This window comes from Brassica rapa, chromosome A05 (assembly GCF_000309985.2).
Source record: "Brassica rapa cultivar Chiifu-401-42 chromosome A05, CAAS_Brap_v3.01, whole genome shotgun sequence".
Classification (NCBI taxonomy): Eukaryota; Viridiplantae; Streptophyta; class Magnoliopsida; order Brassicales; family Brassicaceae; genus Brassica; species Brassica rapa.
In genome coordinates, this window is record NC_024799.2 from 6,626,109 (window position 1) to 6,650,691 (window position 24,583).

General features: G+C 34.1%; 4 protein-coding genes and 1 long non-coding RNA gene across 5 annotated transcripts; 1 reads left to right on the plus strand and 4 right to left on the minus strand.

The window, feature by feature from the left end:
- Positions 1 to 3,735: 3,735 nt before the first annotated feature.
- LOC103867674 lies at positions 3,736 to 4,282 on the minus strand. The gene has a single exon (XM_009145773.3). It carries the CDS (start codon positions 4,218 to 4,220, stop codon positions 3,861 to 3,863), a length of 360 nt encoding a protein of 119 aa, XP_009144021.1. The 5' UTR covers positions 4,221 to 4,282; the 3' UTR covers positions 3,736 to 3,860.
- A 1,797-nt stretch (positions 4,283 to 6,079) lies between these two features.
- On the minus strand, positions 6,080 to 9,043 carry LOC103867673. The gene has a single exon (XM_009145772.3). It carries the CDS (start codon positions 6,712 to 6,714, stop codon positions 6,283 to 6,285), a length of 432 nt encoding a protein of 143 aa, XP_009144020.1. The 5' UTR covers positions 6,715 to 9,043; the 3' UTR covers positions 6,080 to 6,282.
- A 4,462-nt stretch (positions 9,044 to 13,505) lies between these two features.
- On the plus strand, positions 13,506 to 18,928 carry LOC103867672. The gene is made up of 4 exons (XM_009145771.3): positions 13,506 to 15,838; positions 16,160 to 16,423; positions 16,499 to 16,590; positions 16,656 to 18,928. Exons 1-4 carry the CDS (start codon positions 15,254 to 15,256, stop codon positions 17,356 to 17,358), a joined length of 1,644 nt encoding a protein of 547 aa, XP_009144019.1. The 5' UTR covers positions 13,506 to 15,253; the 3' UTR covers positions 17,359 to 18,928.
- Positions 18,929 to 19,643: 715 nt separating this feature from the next.
- Positions 19,644 to 21,757, minus strand: LOC117134099. Its single transcript, XR_004458250.1, has 2 exons — positions 20,851 to 21,757; positions 19,644 to 20,479 (listed from the first exon to the last, which is right to left on the minus strand). It is a non-coding gene; the product is annotated as an uncharacterized LOC117134099 (long non-coding RNA).
- Positions 21,758 to 22,849: 1,092 nt separating this feature from the next.
- LOC103867670 (probable CCR4-associated factor 1 homolog 7) lies at positions 22,850 to 24,192 on the minus strand. Its single transcript, XM_009145767.3, has 2 exons — positions 24,085 to 24,192; positions 22,850 to 23,991 (listed from the first exon to the last, which is right to left on the minus strand). The coding sequence occupies exon 2, from the start codon at positions 23,933 to 23,935 to the stop codon at positions 23,105 to 23,107; it is 831 nt and encodes a 276-aa protein (XP_009144015.1). The 5' UTR covers positions 23,936 to 23,991; positions 24,085 to 24,192; the 3' UTR covers positions 22,850 to 23,104.
- Positions 24,193 to 24,583: the final 391 nt, after the last annotated feature.

Sequence of the window (24,583 nt, forward strand, 5' to 3'; positions counted from 1 at the left end):
ATAAACGTTTTTACGAAAAGTAATCTTCGTAAAGATATCTTCACGAAGAGCCTTGCAGTAAAATATCATCCAAATCTCAATCGAACCATTAAATACCGATTGTCCGAAGGCAACAGACATGTATCCAAATCGGCCGCGGACAAGCTCGAGTATGGAAATCAGACCGCGGACAAGCCAAGCTAAATCGATACGCGGCGACCAAGCATGCACACAGCTCGGTCGCTACGTAGCGACCGAGCTCGAGCCAAGCTCGGTCGCTACGTAGCGACCGAGCTCGAGCCAAAGCTCGGTCGCTACGTAGCGACCGAGAGATCGTCCCGCTCGGTCGCTACGTAGCGACCGAGCTCGAGCCAAAGCTCGGTCGCTACGTAGCGACCGAGCGATCGTCCCGCTCGGTCGCTACGTAGCGACCGAGCTCGAGCCAAAGCTCGGTCGCTACGTAGCGACCGAGCGATCGTCCCGCTCGGTCGCTACGTAGCGACCGAGCTCGAGCCAAAGCTCGGTCGCTACGGAGCGACCGAGCGATCGTCCCGCTCGGTCGCTACGAAGCGACCGGGCTCGAGCCAATGTTCGGTCGCTGTGTAGCGATTGAACCTTTCCGAACGTCAATACGACACCAGTTCTTGCATTCTCGTCAAAACCTTCGAATGCTATCTCCCGAAGACCGTAGCAAGCTCAGTCCATGTTTCCCGCCATTCTAATTCATCGATCAAACTTCGCGGATTAGAAACCGCAGAAAACTCGTAGTAAACGTGTCGAGTCGGAAGACGGTCCAAAGGGACCTAAAACACGACTCGAGGCCCATCCTACGATTTTCCTAATCAAAAGCCCGTAAACCACAGCCTGGTTTACGCTTGGTCCACAAGGAAGGATAAATGTCAAGTTTCCGCGGATAAATACGGAAGTTTTGAAGATAATTGTGAAGATCGGGAAAAATGGAATATCTCCATTTTTATGCTATGACGGCTTAAGGGCAGAAGAGTAAAAGCGTAAACCGACCTTGGAGCTAGTATATAAGGAGTCCTAGGCGAGGAGCAAGGGAGAGAACTTTTTAGATTCGGAATTCTCTGCACTTAGAAACTTTAGGCTTATTCTCGACAAGTTCGGTTTCTATGACTGGCACTCAATTACTAGACGAACTCGCCCAGGCAGTTCGATCTCTTGTCCAGCTCTATCAATTGAACTACGTTCGGCTTGATCCTCGAAAGGGGTACGTAGGCAGCCTTTAACAAGGTTCAGTCCGAAATCAATCTAAGCCTTTTAGATATCTTTTTCGTCCTTTGTTATCGAGCTGCGACTCAACTAGGATTAGGGTTTTATGTTGCTAGAACTAGGTAACTCGCTGACGGCCCCTGCGGCCAAAGCCTTTGTATTCTCTTGTAATGATCGCAACGCTCTTACGCGGACTCGAAATAAGATCTACTGTTTTCTCTAAACTCGTTTGTTATCTTTTCATGATTTCCGCATATATTCGATCACTTGTCGTTGGCTCTCGCAGAGATCCGGGACCTCTGGGAAATTAGGGTTTTCCTAGTTTCCTTATTTAAACGGAAATCGACAGTGAGAATTTCGGTTCCCACACATTTATAGCGAGATGCAGTGCCTAAATCCAGACACAATAGCAGAGATAGAGATATGGACACTGACATAATCAAGCTCATGCATTGGGTTAATGCTTGCCGCCTACCAAAACATAGGTGTAATCATTATCTCTAGGAATAGCTTGCACTCTGACACGCCATCTTAATAACGTTTTGATTTCCATTTTTTTTAAAGTTGTAGTTTCCAAGCAAACCAGATTAGAAATTGAATCGACAACCAATTTTAAACCAAAACCCGGTTATTTTAACGGTATCAAGCAATTGAGCTGGATAGATTAGACGTGTATGGTTTCTACTAGAAGATAGTGGTGTAGTGCACGTGTCAATATTAGCAAACCCTGTGGCTTTCACGCGCCAACTCTCCTACTAGATATGTCCAAAACTCTGTCTTCACTTGTACTCTTCATTTCTCACTTTTACCTTTACTGAATCAAAATGGCAAACTGTAACTCATCTTCGTCAACTTCTGCTGTTTCGATGCGTCAGTCTCATGGTCCGCCGTGTCATTGCGGAAGAGTTACTAATATGCTGATGTCATGGACTGATGGGAATCCTGGAAGACGATTTTACAAGTGTGAAGAACATGGATTTGTAATCTGGGCAGACGATGAGAAGCCAGGAGGTTGGCAGAAAGAAAGCTTGTTGGAGGCGCGAGATCAGATCCGACGATACCGATCGGACATCAACCGCCTCAACGTGTCTGTACGAGAAGCAAGAGAGCAACTGGTTCGTGAGCGTGCTATTCGCGTGGCAGCTGAAACTGTATCTGATGTTGTTGATCACGATATCTTCCAAGAAGAGCTTCTAAAGCGTGAAAAAATGCTTAGACAAATGTTCGCAATGTCCTGGGGTGGTTTAATTCTGATGACTGGTACAATAATCTACATGCTCAAGAACTAGATCTACGCTTCTTGTTTAAGTCACGATAATAATGTTTTATCTTTCTCCCTATGTCAGATCTTTCTCGATCCTTGTTTAAAATATGTTAATCCTGTGTTTCCGGAATGGTAAGTGGAATGTTATGTTTCTTGATCTAAACTATGAAGTTATGAACTTTGGTTGTAATATTGCGATCTAATTATAAGAAACTTTTGTTATTCGTTTCTATTCGAGTCTAAATTCTAATTTGTACACATATCCTCTATTAAAATTGTTAGTATACAATGTAGTCAGATAGTGTAAAGATACTAATCACATAACTGAATCACGATAATTAACATCAACGTACAGAATCTTGATCATGTCGACTTTACAATCCAATTATATCAGCTTTACAGTACAGTTATAACTAAAAAGGTGGACAGACCAATTTTCGAAAAGGTTTTGGGTTAATCATCATTGTTTAGCCGTTGTTCGTAAGCTACGCTCAGTTAATTAATATAATACTCAGATTGGTCGATAATGAAAATACAGTGCTAAGCATGCGCTCCTTATGGCCACATATTAAAAAATGTATACGCAAATCGAATCCACTTGAACACTACAAAAATCAGACACACTTTCTGGTTAGCAGACAACCCTAGATAGCTACAATACGACTTACGATGAGGACTACGTATTAAGCTAAGCTTCGTCTAGGGTATTACGGTAATATCATGTAGTCACGGTGACCATTGAGCTAATTATATAAAAACATTACATGGTCAGCTAATATATATCTTGTTCGTTACTACATAGTGCAAATACTCTAAAAAGATTACCATTCATCGCCTTCTGAATATGTCAAATCAATAAAACAAAAATTTGGGAAAAAGTTCACAGTATAAGTTCATGAACATGAATGGCATCGCGTAGATATATGGACATTACAAGATTGGTTTTAAAGCCCAACACTGAAATAATGGAAGGCTTCCAAAATAATAGTATAGTCGTTGCCACACATTCCGGCAACAACTTGTTGTCTATACGAAGTGTAATCAATCTTTTTTGTGATTTAATTTTTATTCTGATTTATGAAATGAACTTATAAGCAACTTCTTATTAATGCACCTCTAGGATTAAACCAATGATATTACAAAAACAATTATAATTATCTGACAGTTATTTAGAAAAATATTTTTTACTTACCGCCCATATTTATTTCTGCTGACACCCAAAAGCTTATATACTGTCTATGAGACAATAGACTAAAAAGTACATAAAATGGTATGGTAATAAGAAAAAGGATAAAAATTAAACATACATTATCATGAATCTATTATACTAGACCCAATGAGAAAGTCAAGAAAGTGAAATAAAAGACACAACACGAGTCCTTTTTCATCTTAGGGGAAACCAACGTTCTTGAAACTGAGATTGATACGAAACCATGAAGAAGAGGAAGACGAGCATGAAGGCCACTCCCCATGGCGTTCCTCCAGCTCTATACAAAGACTCTCTTTCGTTCAGAGGTAATAATGACGTCACCATCCCTCCTCCTTCACCGTTGGATAGAAAATGAACGGCCAAGAGCAAAAGCAGAGGAGAAGCCATGAGAGCAAGCTTGAGCTGGTCCGTAAAACCTTCTATAACTGGTTCGTAGCTCGCATACCATGAAATAGTTACGAACATTAAGAGGATGAGGACGAAGACGCAGAGGTGTAGTGGAACTGGAGGGATTCCGTCGTGATCTCTTCCCATGGCTTATCTATTTCCTTAGATTCTTGAGTGTTTGTTTCTTTTCTTTTCTTGTGACTTCTGAGTTTTTTTTGGAGATTCAGACTTGGAAGCTTTTGATGTTTTGATGAAGAAGTTGACGGATGAGTTCGTTTTATAAGGGAAATTGATTGTTTGCTTAGGATCCTACAATACTGTGTTAAATTTTATGCACATTGTACCATCTGCCATCTGATATAGTATTATTTAAAGTTACACTTGGGTTTGTGAAGCAAACTGAATTAACCGAGTGTTAACCGACATTGCCATGTCAAACAATAAAGTAACTAAACCGAAACGAATCAAACCAACTAAGTATAATCAGATAATTTATTACTTGTAAGTATTTGTTATGTTATGTATGTACACCACAAAATAAAGTAATTGAAAAGAGCTGATTTGGCACTTTAATTATCTTGCTTTTTGACGGTGCAATAAAAAGGTTCCTTAGCAAGGTCGGTGAAGCCATGCATCTCCAGTTTTATTGGTAAAAAAGTCACCCAATGAAAGCCCGCCATGTGCTGCCGACCACTTTCCTTACGTCTGAGGTCTCCTGATACTTTCTCATTTATTTATTCTCCATGTCCATGTTGTATATTGAATAAATTGCATTCAGCATGACAGTATATAGTAATAAATTATTTGCAATACGTAATACAATAGAACTTGATTAATCAGGAGTATATTTTAAAGTATAATGTTTTAACTACAGTTATTTTGTCAGAATTATTAAAAGAAGTTGTTATATAATGCTATTATATGTTATCTTCTTACGAAATTAGGCATCACAAATTTGGAGGTTAGGTATACAATCACCACTCGTCCTCAGATTCCATAATAGAAAAATATTTGTAATTTGGAAAGACCATACATAAAATTTATTAATTAAAGAGAAACTGCGTCCAGTTGAAAAAGGGAAAAACAAAAACTGTGATGTATATAGTACTCGATCTAATCAAAATGAGTATCCGAGTTTACGGGCCAAGTATATACCAATTAGCAAATATGAGCTAGATGGATAACAAGTAAATAAGTAATAGTACTCAACTCTGTATATGACAATATAAAATATTATATAGAACGGAAAGACTATTTGATCACTAGGAAATTAGTTACAATATAATTAAAATTAACAGATCTTGCAGTTATTTTAGTGGTGAAAAAGAGAGAGGAATAGAGTCGCAGTCAGACAGCGTCAGTTATATTGTCCATCTATATCACAATGTGTCATTCAATTCAAACAACTACCTAGAATATTTTTATGGTATCTTTAGCTAGCCTTGACATCTATTTACAGTTTCCCATTTGAGATTTGAAAATAGCAAGTGGAACATACAAACAAAAACTCTTAATCCTTAGAGCCATAATTTGCTTGTTTCATCATGTTTTGTTTTTGTTTCATTGTAAAACTACCAAAATATTAGAAGTTACAAACTTACAAATCATAAACCTAATGTCCACCTACAATCGTCATTAGTCCGCGAAGATCTACTATAGCAACCCTAAGATCTCAAAAAGTAGTCGGACAAAAATAAATCTAATAGAAAAGACATTTAACAAGAGCTCAAAACACAACAAAAACTGACGTAATGAGGTTCTTAGACCATCTTCAACCATAAAGTTTTCAATAGTTTTTTGCAAAATAATAAAATAAATTGAAAATAAGAAATTGAAAAGATCAAATCGAAGAGAGATAAATTTTTGTATACAAGAAATTCAACAAAAAAAAAACTGAAAACTGTTTTGCACTGTCATTTATGTTGTTGGTTATTCTTTATAATTATATAAAATTTAACTATTAAATTAAATTATACTAATGCTCTTTCCCCCCACCCCATGTGCTCTTAGCAAACGAAAAAAACATGCAATGATATTCAAAACCAAAAGGTACATGTACGGATGAACATAGTGCTAAGATGACATTCTCAAAAGTGAAAACAAATATGCCAACAACATATATGCACATCAATAATACGTACGTACGCGAAACATTTCTAAACTAAATATACGTGTAAGGCACACGAACGTACGTATATATATATTCGAATCATGTCTTAAACCGCAAGGCCGATGTTTTGCGGTCACGTTTGGCCTTCATCAGACCGCTCAAGACCTTAACATATCGACTCATCATACCTTTGAATTTAACACCATTTTCCCCACCTTGCTTCTTGACCACCACTTGCATTGTTTGCTTGATCGCTTCGTCGTCCCCGAAATGTTGACCTAGAGAGTTCTTATTGCTAACATTAGCTTCTCCATTTGATTCTTGCTCACTTCTCATCAGATTGTTCAAACTCTTACGATCAATCTCTCGGTCTTCGTCTTGCTCTAATTCTTTCTCTTGCTGTGAGCTTTGCGTGGACAGGACTTGATGTTGCATCTCGTTGACGAGACTTGAAGACCATGGTTTCCGGGTTCGTCTTGACATGCTCAGATCAAACCGTGGTTTGATCGGATTTACTACTTCACTCCCCATGTTTGATCATACAGAAAGATAATCGATTTCTCATGAGGAGACAACTATATATGAGGAGTAGCTAGGAGTAGGTGTTGGTCCATTTATTTTCCTTCTAAAATTAAATTGCTTGTCCATTTTACTCTGATTTCTACTGCAAGAGATGAGGTCGGTGAGTTTTGAGGTTAGTTTGCTTTATTAATAAATAAAGAAATGATTTCGATTTTGACACATATATTTAGTCTGTAATCTAGCTACATCATCAAATTTTCGACTGATTGCTTACTAGTATGCCTAAATAAAACACGATGGATATCATTTGAATATAACTGTAAACTTAATTCGAAAGTAATATATTATATATTCACTGAGTTACAAGTATATGAAGAGAAGAGAAATTACTTTAAATCCTATACTATGTCTGAAATTTTCAATACAAAAAGAAAATGACGGAAGAAGAGTGGTTAGAGAGAGAGATATCAATATGAAAGGTAGAATCAAAGCAACTTCACAAGTTTATAAGAAGTTTGGTTTGACAGGAGACCCAATAAACAAGTTGGAGTGTCAACACAAACAGAAGTGAATGACCATATTGATCGGACAGTTCATTTGTGCCCCCTATTTCAAGCATCGCCATGAGTTTGACATGTTATCAATATTTGTTTTCTTTTCTTTTCTTTTGAACAAAATTTAATTATACTCAAGTTTTGTGTGTTTTTGAATTTGACTTATGTCCAACCGTGACTATTGAGAATATTGATTAAGGGTCGGAAACCTAGAAAGTACATATATACCTTCCTTCGTAATGCGTATAGAGTTGCAATTTTAGAGACAACCCTAAATGGCTAAATCTACAAAACTTAAAATCTCTAAGAAAAATTTCACTAATCCTCAAAATGAAACACAAAAATAAGACATAAACATAAAGATAGAGGTGAGAAATCCTTCACTAGTAATTGTCATATTCATATGAACGAGAAAAATCTTGATCCAAAATGTAAGAATATTGTTTAGATCTTAAAACCCAAGTAGAAAGTAAAAAGCTTAGTTTTATAGAGAATACAAACTAAACATGTTAATCGAAGAAATTAGGTCAAAACATGGGTCAAGTTTGTCAAAATGTAAACATTGACTTTTATAGGAATCCAACGGTCACCGCTCACCCGCTGGAAATGACCACTGGGCGCTGGATTATCGGAATTTTTCGCAATGGTGATATATGTTCATTAATTCAGTCATAACTTTGGGGGTATATTTCCAAATGATTTTAAACTACTTTCATGAATTAGTTTTGATTGTTAAGAGCTTCACCCAAGTCAATTTTTCAGATATGTATTCTGGATTCTGTATATATATATAACCCCTTCCCTAGCTCTTCTTTCTCCTCCATTCCAAGTATCCATTCTCTCATAAACTCCAAGAACACTTAAAAGGATTCGAAGAGTATGCAAAAGTGAAATGCAACCTAAATACAATAAATAAACTAAAATGCATATGTACAATCATAAATGATGTAAAATGATGACAACGATAATGAGAAAGAAGGTTAGAAATGCATTAACTGCATGTATTAGCCCACAAAAACTGCCCATACTACTTTGGCCACGTACTATTAATGCATCTCAACAACTCGGTTTTGCTTTCTACACAAATCAAATTTATTGGTTGATTTTAAATGGATTGAGGCAGCTATGATGTATGAGGAAGGCCATATTTTAGATTGAGCGAGGACAGAAACCCCATATTTGAACAATTCTTTCTGTTGGTACATTGCTTTCAAGATTCATCAATTGTCATGAAACTCAAGGTGTGTGTGGATAAGAAGTAAAATTAAAAAGAACAGATTTGTTCGACAATCAATTTGTTGGACATTGGGTACATATATACAGTATTTGGGTTGGTTTGCATCCTATGTTAAACATTTTAAGATGAGTAGAGTGTGTATGTACTTTGTATATATGAACGACCTTAAGACTATTCCAATGATTTATTCTATTTTTTTTTCTAAGATAGAATAATTCTATAATATAGTTGGTTGTTGTTCTAATGTTACTCTATTTTAGAGTGGAAAATAGAGTGATGACAAGAAGAAAAAAAAGTTATCGGCAAAAAACCCGGATCCGAAAAACCAAACCGAACCCGATCCAAAAAAATAGTACTGAACCCGAACCGAAATTGAATAAATATCCGAATGAGTCTAAAATTTTGGTATTTAAAGAACTAAAACCGAACCCGATCCGAACCAAAATATTTTGGGTACCCGAGTGTATCCAAAATAGATTTATAAACCTATATATTAATTATTTTTTAGATTTAATGCATATTAAATAATATCCAAAATATATTTGATACTTTTAACTTATCCAAAATACTTGAAAATATATACAAATAATTAAAAGTAAATGTCTTAAATAGTTAAAGTATACTCAAAATACCAAAAATACTTAAAATATTTATTTATTCTCTATCCAAATATTTAAACTAAACCAATTTATATGTTAAGTTTAGGTATTTTGACATGTGTTATTCAAATTTATATGTAATATATTAATTTGTTTATAGATTTTGAGTATTTTAAAATATATAATGAATTTAAAATTTTTTAAAATAATTTAAATAGGTTTTCCGAACAGGAACCGAACCCCCAAAGATCTGAACCGAACCCGAACCGAAATTTAAAAATATCCGAATGGGACTGAAATTTTTGACTCCAAAAACCCGAAACCCGAATAGACCCGAACCAAACCCGAATGGGTACCCAAACATCTACCCCTAGAGTAAACCTACTTTTTACTCTATTATTGAGTGAAAAATATAGTACCATTGTACCACTTTTATTCTAAAATATAATTTATAGTGAAAAATATATTGAGTTGGAAATGCCGTAATGGCTTCATTCTCTATTTGTTTGGATAAAAAAATTATTATAGTTATTGGCACATTAATAAATGGTCTTTTCTTTACATTATACTATATCCAGCTAGTGCTGGTTGAGTGATTTTTATGCGGGGCGGGTGCAGGTCAGCCAAAATTCAGTGCGGGTACCCGCCAACCCGCAAAAACAAAAAAAAAAGATTTTTTTTTAAAATATTATTTTTAAATAGAAAATTTTTAAAAAATAATTTAATTATTAATTATAAATAGATTAATATTTATTATTTTTAATATAAAATATTTAAAATATTAAATTTTATTGTTATTTTTAATAAAAATATTTAAAATATTAAATTTTATTGTTATTTTAATAAAAAATATTTAAATTAATAATTATTAATATTATCCGCGGGTCTAGCGGATCACCCGCGGGTTTTAGCGGGGCGGGTGCGGATTTCATATTTTCTTCTTGCGGGTCAAGCGGGTCAAATTTTTTGAGTAAAAAAAATCAGTTTACCCGCGGGTTGGCGGGTCAGCGGGGCGGGTTTGACCCGCAACCCAGCTCTATATCCAGCTAGGTGATAACCCGCGCTTTGTGCGGAATGAGATTACTAATTTCGTTATTTATAAAATAAGAAGATATTAGATCTATTTAATGTGCACATCGATTTGGTTTTAAGTTGGATTTTTTGGACTTTTTATTGGTCACAACTTATGTGTAGAGGTTTAGGATATATGAGTCATTATCAACTTATCGCAGCCATTATAGAAGAATGCTTAGGTTTTGCATTTAGGTTTTGAGTAAGAAAGATGGAAGACATGTGTCTTATATAGGTCTAAGAAACCTAATGCAAGTTACACTGATCACCTTAAACAATTTAATGTCATATATTTGTGCCTTGCTCAGCACTATCGATGTATATATTGCCATAAACCAAAGTTTTGAAATATATGCAAATCTCCTATCATCAATCAACCTTGCCAATCACTCAAGGTAGCAAAATCGATTTCAAAAACAGAGCTTAGTGTTTCCTTCGGTATAATAACAAACCGATTTTGAATTTTGGTTTAAAAGTGTTAACCATAATAATAGGGAAATCTCTGACTTTGAAAGACGATTTTTATCATACCGAATGAAAGCGTTAAACCATAACAGAGCTTAGCGTTAAAACCATAACCATAATAATAGGAAAAGCTCGAGAATATAATATTTCTTTATTATACCGAAAAAACTTGTCATCATTAATATATATATATTGGTCATTGATTACATAGCTTCAAAGCTTTTATATACACCAAAACCTCAAAAACAACTGTCCTTGAACAAACTCAAGATTGTTTTCATATATATATCTATGATCTATCTGTTATATTCTTTGTGGGATTATTCAGCTTTCAGCTATATATGCTATCTAACATAGGTCTCTAACCTGTATTACATTGAAGATTATTATCATCAGAAAGCAAAGTTTGTTTCCCAAGATTCTGGTACACCATTTCATGGAACGACTCTCCTTGGAGCAGCTTCTCTAACTCTTGCTTACTCAAAACGATTTTCATTCTCATAACGCTCACATTCTTATTGTCATCACCATCAGTGTTGCTGGTTCTTTCACCAGTATGATCGGCTACACCTTATCTTAGTAATCTTGAGTCTTCTTCCACCTCAGGATCCACAAACGTTACTTTCTTGGTCTTACATTGAAGATTAACATCATCAGAAAACAATGTTTATTTCTCAAGAGTTTGGTAGACCATTTCATGGAATGACCATCCTTTGAGCAGCTTCTCTAACTCTTGCTTACTCACAACGATCTTCATTCTCATAACACTCACATTCTTATTGTCATCACCATCAGTGTTGATGGTTCTTTCACCAGTGTGATCGGCTACATACAACTTCTCTTAGCTAGTAATCTTGCGTCTTCTTTTACCTCATGATCTGCAAACGTTACCTTCTTGGTCTTTTTCTTTTTCGTTGTTTTAGGGACAAGATAGTAGAGATGACCAGAGAGAAGCTTAACATTGGGAAGAAGATGACAAGCACTGTTGTTGTCAAAGAGAGTGTGGCCAGAGAACTGCGTAAGGATGTGATGCATCGTGAACACCTTTTCATAACCCTCCACTTCGATATAACTTTCCAAAATTTTGGAAGCTCAAAAACTTACGTGAAACATAAGAGTATCGACGATGTAAAACATTTGTTATAGCTTTTAATTAAAATAAGAAACAAAATTGTAAGGTGCTCTATTAAAACGACACGTCAGCATAAGTTTTGAATGTGAGAGCGCCATGTGGTGAAGGTAGCGTGAATGCATTAATGTCAATGCATGCTTTTTAATATATATGGGATATCTCACATATCTCGGTATGTTGGTGCTTATAATGACAATCTCATAAAGTACCTCTTAGTATAAAATCTCCTTGAAAAGTACCTATTATTGCTGGCAAAATAAAATAAAGTAACCTATTATCACATCAAATCCCCTATATATTAATCATGGAGCATTACAACATGTGTTTTGTAGCTACGTGTTATCACGAGGATGATTTTTAGAATTCTTAGAAAAAAAAAAGTTGGTCTATAAAAACCTATATTATGCTTTTTATTAAACTAACAATCAAATTAATTATTAGTGTATCAAAGAATATTTTTTCTTTTCTTAAATAAAAGTTACAAAATTACCTAAATATGGTTAACATATATATGAAAATTAATGATTATGAATAATACATATTTGATAACAATTTTTGTATCCTCTCTCTTTTTTGTTTAATTTTATATTATTAAAATAAATTAAACAATCACATTAAAGATATAATTAAAAAAAATTAAAATTTTTCTTATATGTTATATTTTGATTTTTTATAAATGACTATAAATTACAAAAATGGTAAAAGTTCCACATTAAAAAAATTGTGATCAATGCTTTAACTTTTTTTTGTTCAAGCAAGATATAAATGATCATATATCGTAGGGGTAAGTGTTCAGATGCACGTTCGGATTCGTATCGGGTATTTAGGATATTTGGGTATTTCAGTATAAAGGTATATAACAAGTTCGATATTTCTACATTTCGGGTTCCGGTTCGGGTATTTTATGTTTGGGTTCGGATATTTTGGGCCGGGTTCGGATATCTAAATTAATTTTGAAGAAAAATTAAATAATTTATTCATTATTTAATTTTTTGTATTTAAAATATATTCTTAACTTAACTGGTTTTCTAATTTTCAAAAGATTAAACTTTTAATAGGTTTGGAGATAAAACTTTAAAAATAGAAAACCACTAATTTAGTTGTTGCTTTGTAATTTTAGATGCAACTTTTGTTAATGAAAGAAACAAGAGCTTGATATGTATTTTAAGTGAGTAGCAAATGATTTTGTCCATAATTATATGTATATTATCTAATTTTGAGCAATGTGCATTATTAATATAAATAATTTTGAATAAAATGAGAGGAGTAAACTAGAAATACAGGGTTAAGTATACTTATTTTTGGTTATCTTCGGATATCATTCGGGTTTGGATATTACCCATCCGGGTTCGGATATTACCCGTTTGGGTTTGGATATCCAATCTCTTTGAATTCAATAACCGTTTTGTATTTAGCTACTTCGGTTCGGATTTTCGGATCAGATTTAGATACGGGTTCAGATATCGGATAAAATGCCCAACTCTAATAAATCATATGAATATTAAGTTTCATTAATAGATATTCATATATATATATATATATATTTATTTATTTATTTATTAATATCATTTGAAATAAATTATGTACCATATACAAATATATAAATATGTTGATTTTAAAATTTCCAGTGAAAAATAATTGAGATCTTAATATTTTAATTTTGAAATTTGTATTGAAAAATCTCACATTAAATTTTTTGTGATTAATGGTTTAAATTTTTGTTACAGCAAATATACAAATGTTAAAAAATAATATGAGTAGGAAGTGTCAATAATAAATATTTATATTAAAATATACTATATATCTATGTCAATATCAATAAATTTTAATTTATATCATATAAAGTAAATAAAATGATTGTTTTGATTTATTTACCAAAAACGTGATTGTAAATTAACAAAAGATATTGGTTTTAATTTATGTGATTACTCTAATGTATATACTTTTATGTATACAAATTTATCTTTTAAATTGGTGGTTTCTGATATCTTATTTCATCTTGAAAATCCGAGAAACACACTTTTTCAAATCAAACTGATTTTTAATTTTGGAAGCACTATATATATATATATAATTTAGTCTTGATTTTTATTCCTAAAAAGTTTTTAATGAAATATCATGACAAGATTTTAATCACCTCCTTTTGAGTTTTTTCGAAGAATGAGAGATTTGATCATTCGTCTAATATTGTTTCTCCCTAATATCCTATCTAACTATTATAATTGTAAGAATGAGAGTTTTGAACTATTTATTATAAGTTTTATGGTTTATCATTTAATAAATCAAAAAGTTCTTAGTTTATACATAATTTACATATACTAGAATGGTAAAGTATTTTTTTTTGTCTCTATACTCTTAAGTAACTAGACCTCAAAAGCTTGATATATTAAAATAAGTCATTTGTTTTGTTGTTCTAGAATTAGATGATTTTTAGACCAAACTGGTGAATATATACTAGACATACATTTATATTTCGCGTCTGCACTTATATTCTATGATAGCTTGATATATTAGATATAAACACTAACCTGTTAATATAGTTTGCCGGTGATTTTCTTCAAAATTTTGATTCTTATATGTATTTGGAGTGGAACTAATTTTTACAGATGTCCATCTTTTAAATTGACACTTATGTAATTCACCGAATTCATAGACCAAGTTAAAAAAAGAAACTAGACTCATATCAATGCAACAAAGACGAGAACGAATGCACAATTTTATAAAGGTAAAAACTGAAATCACTTATGGGAAGTCAATAGTAAACAAAACGAGAGTAGAAAACCGAATCCCCTTTCGTTATTATTCAATCGATGTTGCCTATTTGGTTTTGGTGATTTGAATCACCCACAATAGTTAATTTCTTTTTGTGCATATGAAATCTTAAAAATAATTGAAATAATATGTAATACATTAATTCTTCAACAACAATGATAGATTTAAGAGACCAACATTTATATACGTCATTTTATAATCGATAAAAATTGTAATATTGCAAAATATCAAAACTATTTAATAAATAAACATTATTATAAAAACTCACGCGGATTATTATCTAGTGTACTTAACCCAAAACATATTTACAAAACAGTCTACCACTATGGTTTGCTGTATAACCGAATGAATGGGGGCCAGATACCCTTCACTACTGCAAATAATAGTTCCCACTTCCCAGTTCTATCACTACTGCAAAACTAATTCCATCCAAATCCACAGTGTGCAGTTAGGATTTTTCAAAAGAAACAAAATAAAAACAATTATTATTTATTATTAATCAAATAAGTCCTCGTGCTTTACACCTGCTACCAACAAAAGCTTCCTGCAACCTTCCAAATCTCCAAGACAGAGAGTCTTTTTAGCATTCTGACAAAACTGTCTGTTTCCCGCCATAGTAACCGACAAACTCTCCACACTCCCCGAGACATCTCTCTTGAGATTCCCCACTCTCTTCTTCCTTCTCCCAAAAGATGCTACCTTTCCCCGTCGACACACAATGGCCTCCCTCACTCCCGGAGTTCTCTCCAACCTCCTCGAACTCGCCGCCGGAAAAGTCATTTCTTCTTCTTCTTCTCCGCCGTTGTTGTCTTCGCACCGTTTCCCGCTCCTCCAGGTGATCGAGATCGTCCCCTGTCTCTCCGACAACCAATGGCGTAGCGAAAGATTCTTCGTCAAAGTCTCTGACTCTCTCCACGCCGCTTACGTCGCCGTTTCCGCCGCCGACGACGCCGATCTGATACGCTCCGACGAGATACAGCTAGGGCAGTTTGTGTACATTCGCGGCGGTTTACACGTGGAGAAAGGATGTCCTGTTCCCGTCGTCCGTGGGCTCAAGCCGGTCCCGAAGCGGCGGACGTGCGTTGGAAACCCTAGCGATCTCGTCTCTAGCGACCTGCTTCTTGATTTTACTCCGGTCTCGGTTGATACGACCAAGAAGAAGAGGAATCTTGGTGGTGACACGAGGAGGTTGAGCTTGGACTCCGCGAGACGGAGCTGTTGGGATCATACTAGTCCTCCGGTGACTCGCCGCCGTGACGCAGCATTGCTTCTTTCTTCTTCCCCACGTCTCAAACCCAAATTGGTAACATTTTTCATCTTCTTCATCTGTTTCTTGTTCATTAAGTTACTATCAATGGTCTGAGATTTGATACATGTGAGTGAAACCAAACACCTTAGTTCTGAGATATCTTCTTTTAGATATGCAGCAACTTAATATTGTCTTCAAAGTTCACAATCTTTCTTGGTTTCTTGTTCTTTAAGTTACTACTATGGTCTGAGAGATTGATACATATGAGTGAAACCAACAACCCTAGAATTGACAGACCTTAAACGTTACTTATTTTAGATATTGTCTTCACTATTTACAATCTTTCTTACTTAGATTCTGATGATTTTTTTGCAGGTCTTGAGTGATAAGAATCTGCCAAAGAATGAGTCTCCATCAAAGCACCTTAACTGTGAAACCCCTACCTTAAGAAATAGAAATGTGGTTAAGCCTGCATCACCTATATCCATAGTCAAGTCTCCAAAAGATGGTATCAAGCCGTTGTCAAAGGCAGTGACTCCTACAGTTGCGTATTATAAGCTGCCTTCAAGTCACAGGACTTGGTCTGACCAGAGAATCTCATGGACCGGACTCCCCAAAACCATTCAAGTTCTTGGAAAGGTACGGTTTGTTAATCAAACTTATTAGCGACTCTGAGAATCAGTAGTCATGTGTTTCTTCATTCTCTTATTTTAGGAAGTTTCAACACATAGACAAGTAGCAGTAAAGGCCGCAGTAAAAGCACTAGAGGAAGCATCTACCATGGAGTCTGTTCTGCTCAGTTTACAGTATGTTTTTTTCTACACTAACAGGCTTCTTTTAGTTTCATACTAATCTAGCTTTTCCTCTCCAGGTCCTTCGCTGAACTATGTGACTCTTCTAAACATTTATCAGCGGGACAAGTTGTGCGACGGTTCTTGGACATCTACCACAGTACACTGAACACATGCAAAGCAATCCATCTGTTGCTTACTCAGAACAGAAACAACGGTTCTTGTAGATCAGCAGCTATGAAGAATGCAGCAGCTTGGGTTCAAGACGCGGTAGTGACCGGTTTTTCCCAGTTCAATTTATTCAAAGAGCCTGGAAAGCAAGATGAAGCTGCTTCTCCCAGAGACCAACATCACTACATTGTTATTCATAACTCCTCTGAGAAACTAAATCCCAAGGAGACTACAAGTTCAAGAAACCAATCTTACAAGGGTGTTAAACTTACTTCAACGAAACATCGTTCTGTTTCTTCTGAAAGAAGCAACTTAGAAGGTAAAAACAGGTTAAAAGAGTCGTTGAGTTTAGCTGACGAGCTACTTCGAGTTTCAAGCCAATGGTTCTTGAAGTATTTGGAGAACTCTCTAAAGAAAGGGTCGTTCTTAGTGAAGAAGGAAGAAGCGAATGGGAAAGAGTCACTGGTAGGCCACCTTAAAGCAGTAAACTGTTGGCTTGATGATCTGATCTCAAACAGAGGTGAAGTCAGTGAGAAAGTCGAAGATTTAAGAAAGAAGCTGCAACGGTTTCTACTTAGACATATAGAATCTGCCATTGGAGAAACAATGTAACACAATCCATCAGGACTATTTCATTTGTTAGAATTTAATGTTAAATTTGGATTTATTTAATTTCATAGTTGCAGAACTTTGAGATTCTTTAACATTTTTAATTTAATATAAATGTGTGTTTCATAGTTAAATCATATATATTATCTGTTTCGAGTTATTTAATAAAATGATAATCAAAATAATCATTTTAATGAAAAGTAATTTTATTCTATCATTTAGAAAATATGAATCATGTACTTGTTAATAGACAAAGATTATGCATTAATAAATTATTATTATTATTATTTTTATTACTTTTTAATCATGTATTATATATTTATATCATATATATATTATTTTTTAACTATAAAAAATATATAAAATGAAATCAGAAAAATTATAAATTTATATTAATATTGTTAATTGATTTAATCATTTGTATTAATTTAGGTTGAATTAGATTAGTTTAAATTGATTTTAACTGATTTAAACCATTATGATCCACTTAAAATGAATTTTAAGAAAATTGTTGGACAAATCTCCCAAAACTCATTAAACAAATTTGTATGACCAAAATAGCACATAAGGAAGAAAAAAACCAAAATGTTTTATTAAAGAACAAAAAAAACTAAATTACTTTTAAAGAGTAGTACATTTTATAAAATAAAATATTTTGAAAATTATTATTTTAGATTTTAAACACAATTTCATTCGTTCGAGACACTAATTCAATGACAATTCCGTGTGAGAATTTTTCAGAGATTGCAAGATAATTCAAACTCTCATGTTTCTTTGTAATTTTTAAATTTATATCCAACAATTTCAGTTTCTCTCGAATTGGTGAAAAAAATAACAAAACTTTAAAGAATCGCTCACATTTTGATAAGTCAAGAACGATGCGCCGTTTTTACTGGACAAACGACACGCAAACTAACATTATGCCATGTGTATTGTTTCGATCAAACCAAACGACGCAAAGAGTACATCCGTACTCCGCCGTTCCGATTATGCCATGTGTGTCTCGAAGCGGTGGGCCTCCGTACTCCGCCGTCCCGATTTCACGGAGTTGTTCTTCACCAAATCTTTAGCTCGGCCTCTGCTATATTTCGCTTGCCGCAAAGATGATGACAAGGCAGTGCTATTTTTCTCCACACCTCTCGGAAAACATGAATGGTTCAACCATATTTACAAATTACCTCGTAGGTGGAATGATGTAGTTGGAGAGAAGATCATACATTTTGTTGGAGTGACGGCTACAAATGAATTTGTTATGTCTCCCTTCCATCCATTTCACCCTTTCCATGTTTACTATTACAATTTAACAAGAGTTGAAATCCAAGGAATGGAAGCGTATGATAGGTGTTACGGTGTTCGCATCTTAGTGAAGCATGTAGAGGACGTGGAGCTTATGTAATTGTTTTAGGATTGTTTAACCGAAAGCTGGCTGGCTCTTCATTTCTCATCTTGAGGATCATGTTGTCTTAATTAGAGCACTTATCTTTACTCTGTTTTTGTGTGTTTGTGATAACGTTTTCAGTTATCCGAATGAATATTCTCAGTTGTCTACCATGATGTTCATCTTTTCTAGAAACATACCATCCATCATCTTGTTTCAGTCGTTATGGAGCAATGATTGTTCTAAATTATGTTCTTCAAACTCTCATCTACCAGTCACGCCATGTTATTTGGTGATCCTCTAATCTACTTCCTGACTATAGCTACAAATTGCTTCACATTTTTTATATTGGACTTAGGTACGTACTTTGGCACATTGTAATTGGAATCTGTCTGCCTTGTTGTCCTTTGTTAATCTGATCTTGTGGTTTACGGGCCAATTAGGGATGTTGTAATGGGCAAAATTACCCGGCCCGGCCCGAACCCGAATTAAACCCGCCCAATAAATACCCTAAACTAAAAAACCTGAAAAAAGCCCGGTATCATTAGGGTAATCCGCGAAAAACCCGAAACCTTTAGGGTTATCCGTGGGCAACCCGTGAAAAACCCTATCTCTATTTTATTTAAAGTTTTGTGGGCTTTTAGTTAAAGTTTTATAGTTTTAAACTAAATTTAAATGTATTGAATATTTAATTTTTAATCATGTTTTGAATACAATTTGATTAATTTTCAATCATAATGATGCATTCAACTGAAATCAGTTTAAAGTTGTAACCAATTCAAACAATAGTTAGAGTTTCTTGTCTCTCATTGTGTCTGTTTGGGATTGTATCTACACAAGTATAAAAGTGCAAAATCACTTTAAAAAACATTCTCTTTTCACGAGAGTATAAAATTGAACCAGACATATCATTAAAACAGAGTATTAAGATATATTATCAACTTAAAGAAACAGATTCAGAAACATAGTATCATCTTAAAGAAACAGACTCAGAAACATAGTATCAACTCAAAGAAACAGACTCAGAAACATAATATCAACTCAAAGAAACAGACTCATAATCACCCAAGACATTTCATATAAAATTTGTAGTTACATAAAAGTTCATATATGAAATCAGAAACCAAATATCAAAACTAATAATCTACCTTCAAATTCAGCAAAACCTCTTAACCAGTTTCGAGTGCAAAGCAGTGCTTGAACATTTTTTGGAAGAAGACGGTTTCTGTAAGGACTAATCACCCGTCCTCCAACGCTAAATGCTGATTCCGATGCCACAGTTGTGATTGGAATGCTGAGCAAATCACATGCAAGTGAAGCTAAATCGCCATAGCGCTGTCCTTGATCATTCCAATAACCTAAAACCTCTATGTCGGTAAAAGATAGATAAGTAAACCGTGTAATTGAAGCTAAATCGCCATAGCGCTGTCCTTGATCATTCCAATAAGCTAAATCGCCATAGCGCTGTAATTGTAGCTCTTGTCACACTCTTTCAAACTAGTGAATGCGTCACGAAACTTCAGAGCTCTAGCAAGCATATCATAAGTTGAATTCCATCTAGTTGGTACATCTAGAGACAATCCAGCTCCACTCCTAATCCCTGCACTCTGAACACATGCTGCGAATGCTTCTATCCTTGACCCAGATGCTTTGACAAACTTAACACTCTCTCGGATATTTTCCAGAAGACCAACAGCAATTTCCAGAAGATCAACAGCAAGTGTGTCAAGTGTTTGTGAATCCATCCTGAAAAAACATTAAACAATCACAAAATTTAAGCTATTATTTAATCTGGTGAGAGAGAAATGATTTTATTTAAACTAGAAATGATTTTAAATGTGCAGTGATAATAATATTTCATTTTTTAAACACACAAACAGTGAAGAAGAACGGAACCTAGTAATCATGAAACTAAAGCTTCTACTACATGTAATTATGTAAACCATAGCACACACAAAGACAACAATATCAATCGCCACATGTAGACTTTTCATGACAGGTAAGAAACTTGGTAACCATGAAATTAAAGCTTCTACTACGTGTAAACCCTAAACACACACACAAAGACAACAATTTCAGTCACCACAAGTCACCAAAGAAAAATCTAAAGAACTAACCGGAGATATGATTACGAGCCGTAGAGAGGACTAAAGAATAAGAAGCGTGAGACTGTCTCACTGAGACACAATGGAGAGAAGGAGGAAGGTAATCACTAATCACGTACGGACCTTCTTCTGGTAACCGCTTTGACTCCTTTCGTTGGGGCCTAAACCAATTAGGATAGAATCAATGGTTAGTCAACCAGATTCTAAAGTTATCAGAATCAAAACAGAAAACCCCATTTCGAAATCTTACCAATGAACCCAATCTAGAATGAATCGTCCCAAGAAAGCATGTCTAATTTCTAGATCAATGTTTTGTGGCTGTGGCCACGGGAGAAACAAAAATTAGGGTAAAATATGATGTAAAACGACGTTGTTTCTGTTAATTTTTTTTTTTTTAAACCCATTGGGTACCCGAAGCCCGACAGTGTAAACCCGATAGGGTAATAAACAAAACAAGACCCGCCCAACAAAAACCCGCGAGTTTTAAAATCTAAAAAACCGGGTTTTGGGTTTCAAATATCAACCGGGCTTCGGGTACCCTATGGGTAAAAACCCATTATTAACATCCCTAGAATATATGTTTGATTATTGCTTCCACATCCGCTGGACTACGAAGTGATTTTGCCACATGTTCTTTCTACCATCAATTTCATAAAACAAATATGACATGGCTACTGAAATTGATGACATATCTTATGGCTTAATATGACATGAACAATTGTATTTAATGTTAATTTATATTTTTGATAAACTTTTTAAAATATGATAATAACTCATATATTATATTTAATGTCAATTTATATTTTTAGAATTTTTTTAAAATATAGAAATAACTCATAAATCATCATTAAAATAAATATATTCAAATATGGCATTATAAATTTCGAAATATAATTTAATATATATTTTTAAATTATACAATTTTTAACTAAAATTTTTAAAAATGTATACATTTTTTAAGAAAATTATAAAAATTTAATCGTAAAATCATTATTTTCTTATATATCTAGAAATTTTATAAATATTGTTTAATTTTAATTTTTGGTAATTATGCAACTTTTACAAGTTTATTTAATATATTTAATTAAAATAAATAGATAGAAAAATATATTTAAGATTATAATTTCAGATATATACATGCATATTCTTAAATATAATTTTTATGTTTAGTTAAATCAAATTTATATTAAAATATTCATACGAAAAAGAAAATTTACAATATTAATAAAATTTTATTTTAAAATATAACTTATATTTATCTGTTAAAAAGTATTTAAAATTTTTTACTGCACACACCTAGTTGACATATAAGTGGGGGCTATCAGCTTATATTTTATTATTTTTTAATAAAATCAAATAATATTCATATATATAATTTATACTTAGATAATGTATTATTAGATTCTAACCTTTCGGAATCAAAATATAGACTCTAGTTCAAAACACCTTTTTAATTGTATGCATTATTAGCGAATTTAATTTTGCAATAGATCTTTTTAAAAATTATTTATTATTTAAAATATGAAAATTCTCTTGTAAAGAACATTTATAAAAAATATTAAATAAAATTCATTTATACATTTAAAATTAAATAGTAAATTTATAACTATATAATTTAAAAATACATTGATATATATAAATAAATAAATAAGATTAGTTGGAAAGGCAAATAGGAGACCAGCTTTCGAGTATTATCATTCTTTTTAGTATTTTCCATTTTTATTATTGAAAATAGATTGTGTAATTTATATTTTTCTTAATGATCATGTAAACGACAATCAGGTAACAACTAACACAATCACCCAGTAGAAACGAGACAAGATCCCCGTCTTTGACATTGTCTGGACACAACTGGAAGCTGGAAACAAGTGCCTTGTAATGCTAGTTTCCTATTTACCAAAAGAGAATGTACTAGATGTGCAGAATTCTTATCTAAGAATATATTGTCACCACCAGAATGTCCTCCATTCCTACGAGAATGTGTTTATGTAGTAGATCAACAATCAATCAATCATATAATAATGTAAACAATTTGGATTACAGTTCTTGCCGATAGATTTCTCCATTGAACAACCTTAATTTGTGTGATAAGTAATAAACGAAACCATCAAACAAAGAACATAAACTGTTATAATAACAGTGCTGGAATATCATCTAGCTACTTCTAAAAACCTAATCTGTGACGTGAAAAGAACATAAACCCATCAAAATGAATCTAAACAAAACCTTTCATTTTAACAAATTCCAAGAATTATTTTCTTTTATTTCAGTGAACACTCTGACCATTTTCAACACCTAACCCATACAAAACACCAGAGTACTTCTCCATGGAGCCAATGAAGAAATTCTCCTGCAGCTTCCTGAATGTACACGAAGTCAACAAACTATCGGACCCCGCCTGGTGACAAATCCCAACTCGCTCAACCTCAAGCAGCTCCGCCAACTTGTTCAGACCACCGTGGAGACTATTACAGAACTTCATCAAGTGCTTAATGTCGTAAACCCTCGGGAAATAAACTCTAATCATCTCAAAGAATCCCACTTGAGTCTCCGGCAGATCCCGACACGTCAACAGCTTCAACAAGTAACCGAAGTCGTACCCGCTGTGAAACGTAACCCAGTGAACATTCTCATTCAACACAATCCCCGAAGACATCAGAAGCTCCGCGAATCGCCTCGAATCGACGCCGTTTCGTTTGTTCTTATCGAAATCGATCCCGGACTGGCGGAGAAGCTCGATGGAGTCGTGGGCGAAGATGTCGGAGGAGAGGTCGAACTCGCGGAAGTTGAACTGCCAGATGCAGTACTTGCTGTCGTCGGGACCGCAGGTCGGGAGGTTTCCTCTCTCGTCGGAGAACGTGAGGCCGAGCTGGATCATCTTGAGCAAGTTGACGTTCGTTCTCAGGGTCTCGTAGTGGTACTCGGTGTTGGTTTTGAAAGTTCCGACAGGTCTGCAGACGATCCCGGGGAACTCGGTGTCCATCGCGACGAAAGGGAAGTCGTCGACGATGTCGCGGATCAGAGCCATTTCTGATTCGAGGTTGTCGTGCCATACCTCGCGGATTTGAATCGAGTCGTCTTTTAGAAACAGCGACATGATGATTGTGAATGGGAACGGATCTTAGAGCGAGATCTGATTCGGTTTCATTATATCTGCAGTCGATTATTACAAGAAAAACATGAAACAGATCAGATATATATAGAGACAGAGGATGAAATGAGGATGATAATTCGGCTGTTACGAACCTTGAAATCAATAGAGGTTGAAAAGATGTTTCTAGAGAAGGCGGCTATTGTACAGGTTAGGGTTTATTGAAGAGGATAGAATATAAAAATCACCGACTTTAATTTTTTTATAGTAACTTTTTATTAATTTTTTATTACTATAAATAATGAAAATTATTAAATAAGTGATTATATCAACATCATCATTTTGCCTATTTGATTAGATTCATGTTTAAAGATTTTATTGTACTACATTAAATAGTTTTATTGATTATATATGTTAGAATATTAATCTTTATAATTAATATTAAATTGTATTAATATTAACCTATCAGACGAAAGAGTTTCTACCACCTGACTTTATTTGTCTTTGGCTTTTAATGGTGACCAAGAAACAGAGAGGAACACTGAATTCCTTATCATTCCCAAAAAAAATCACCTTTCACAAGGAATAATTTTTCCTTTTTGTTTCTTTCTATTCTCATTTTTGTAGAGAATTATAGAACAAAAGCATTTCTTG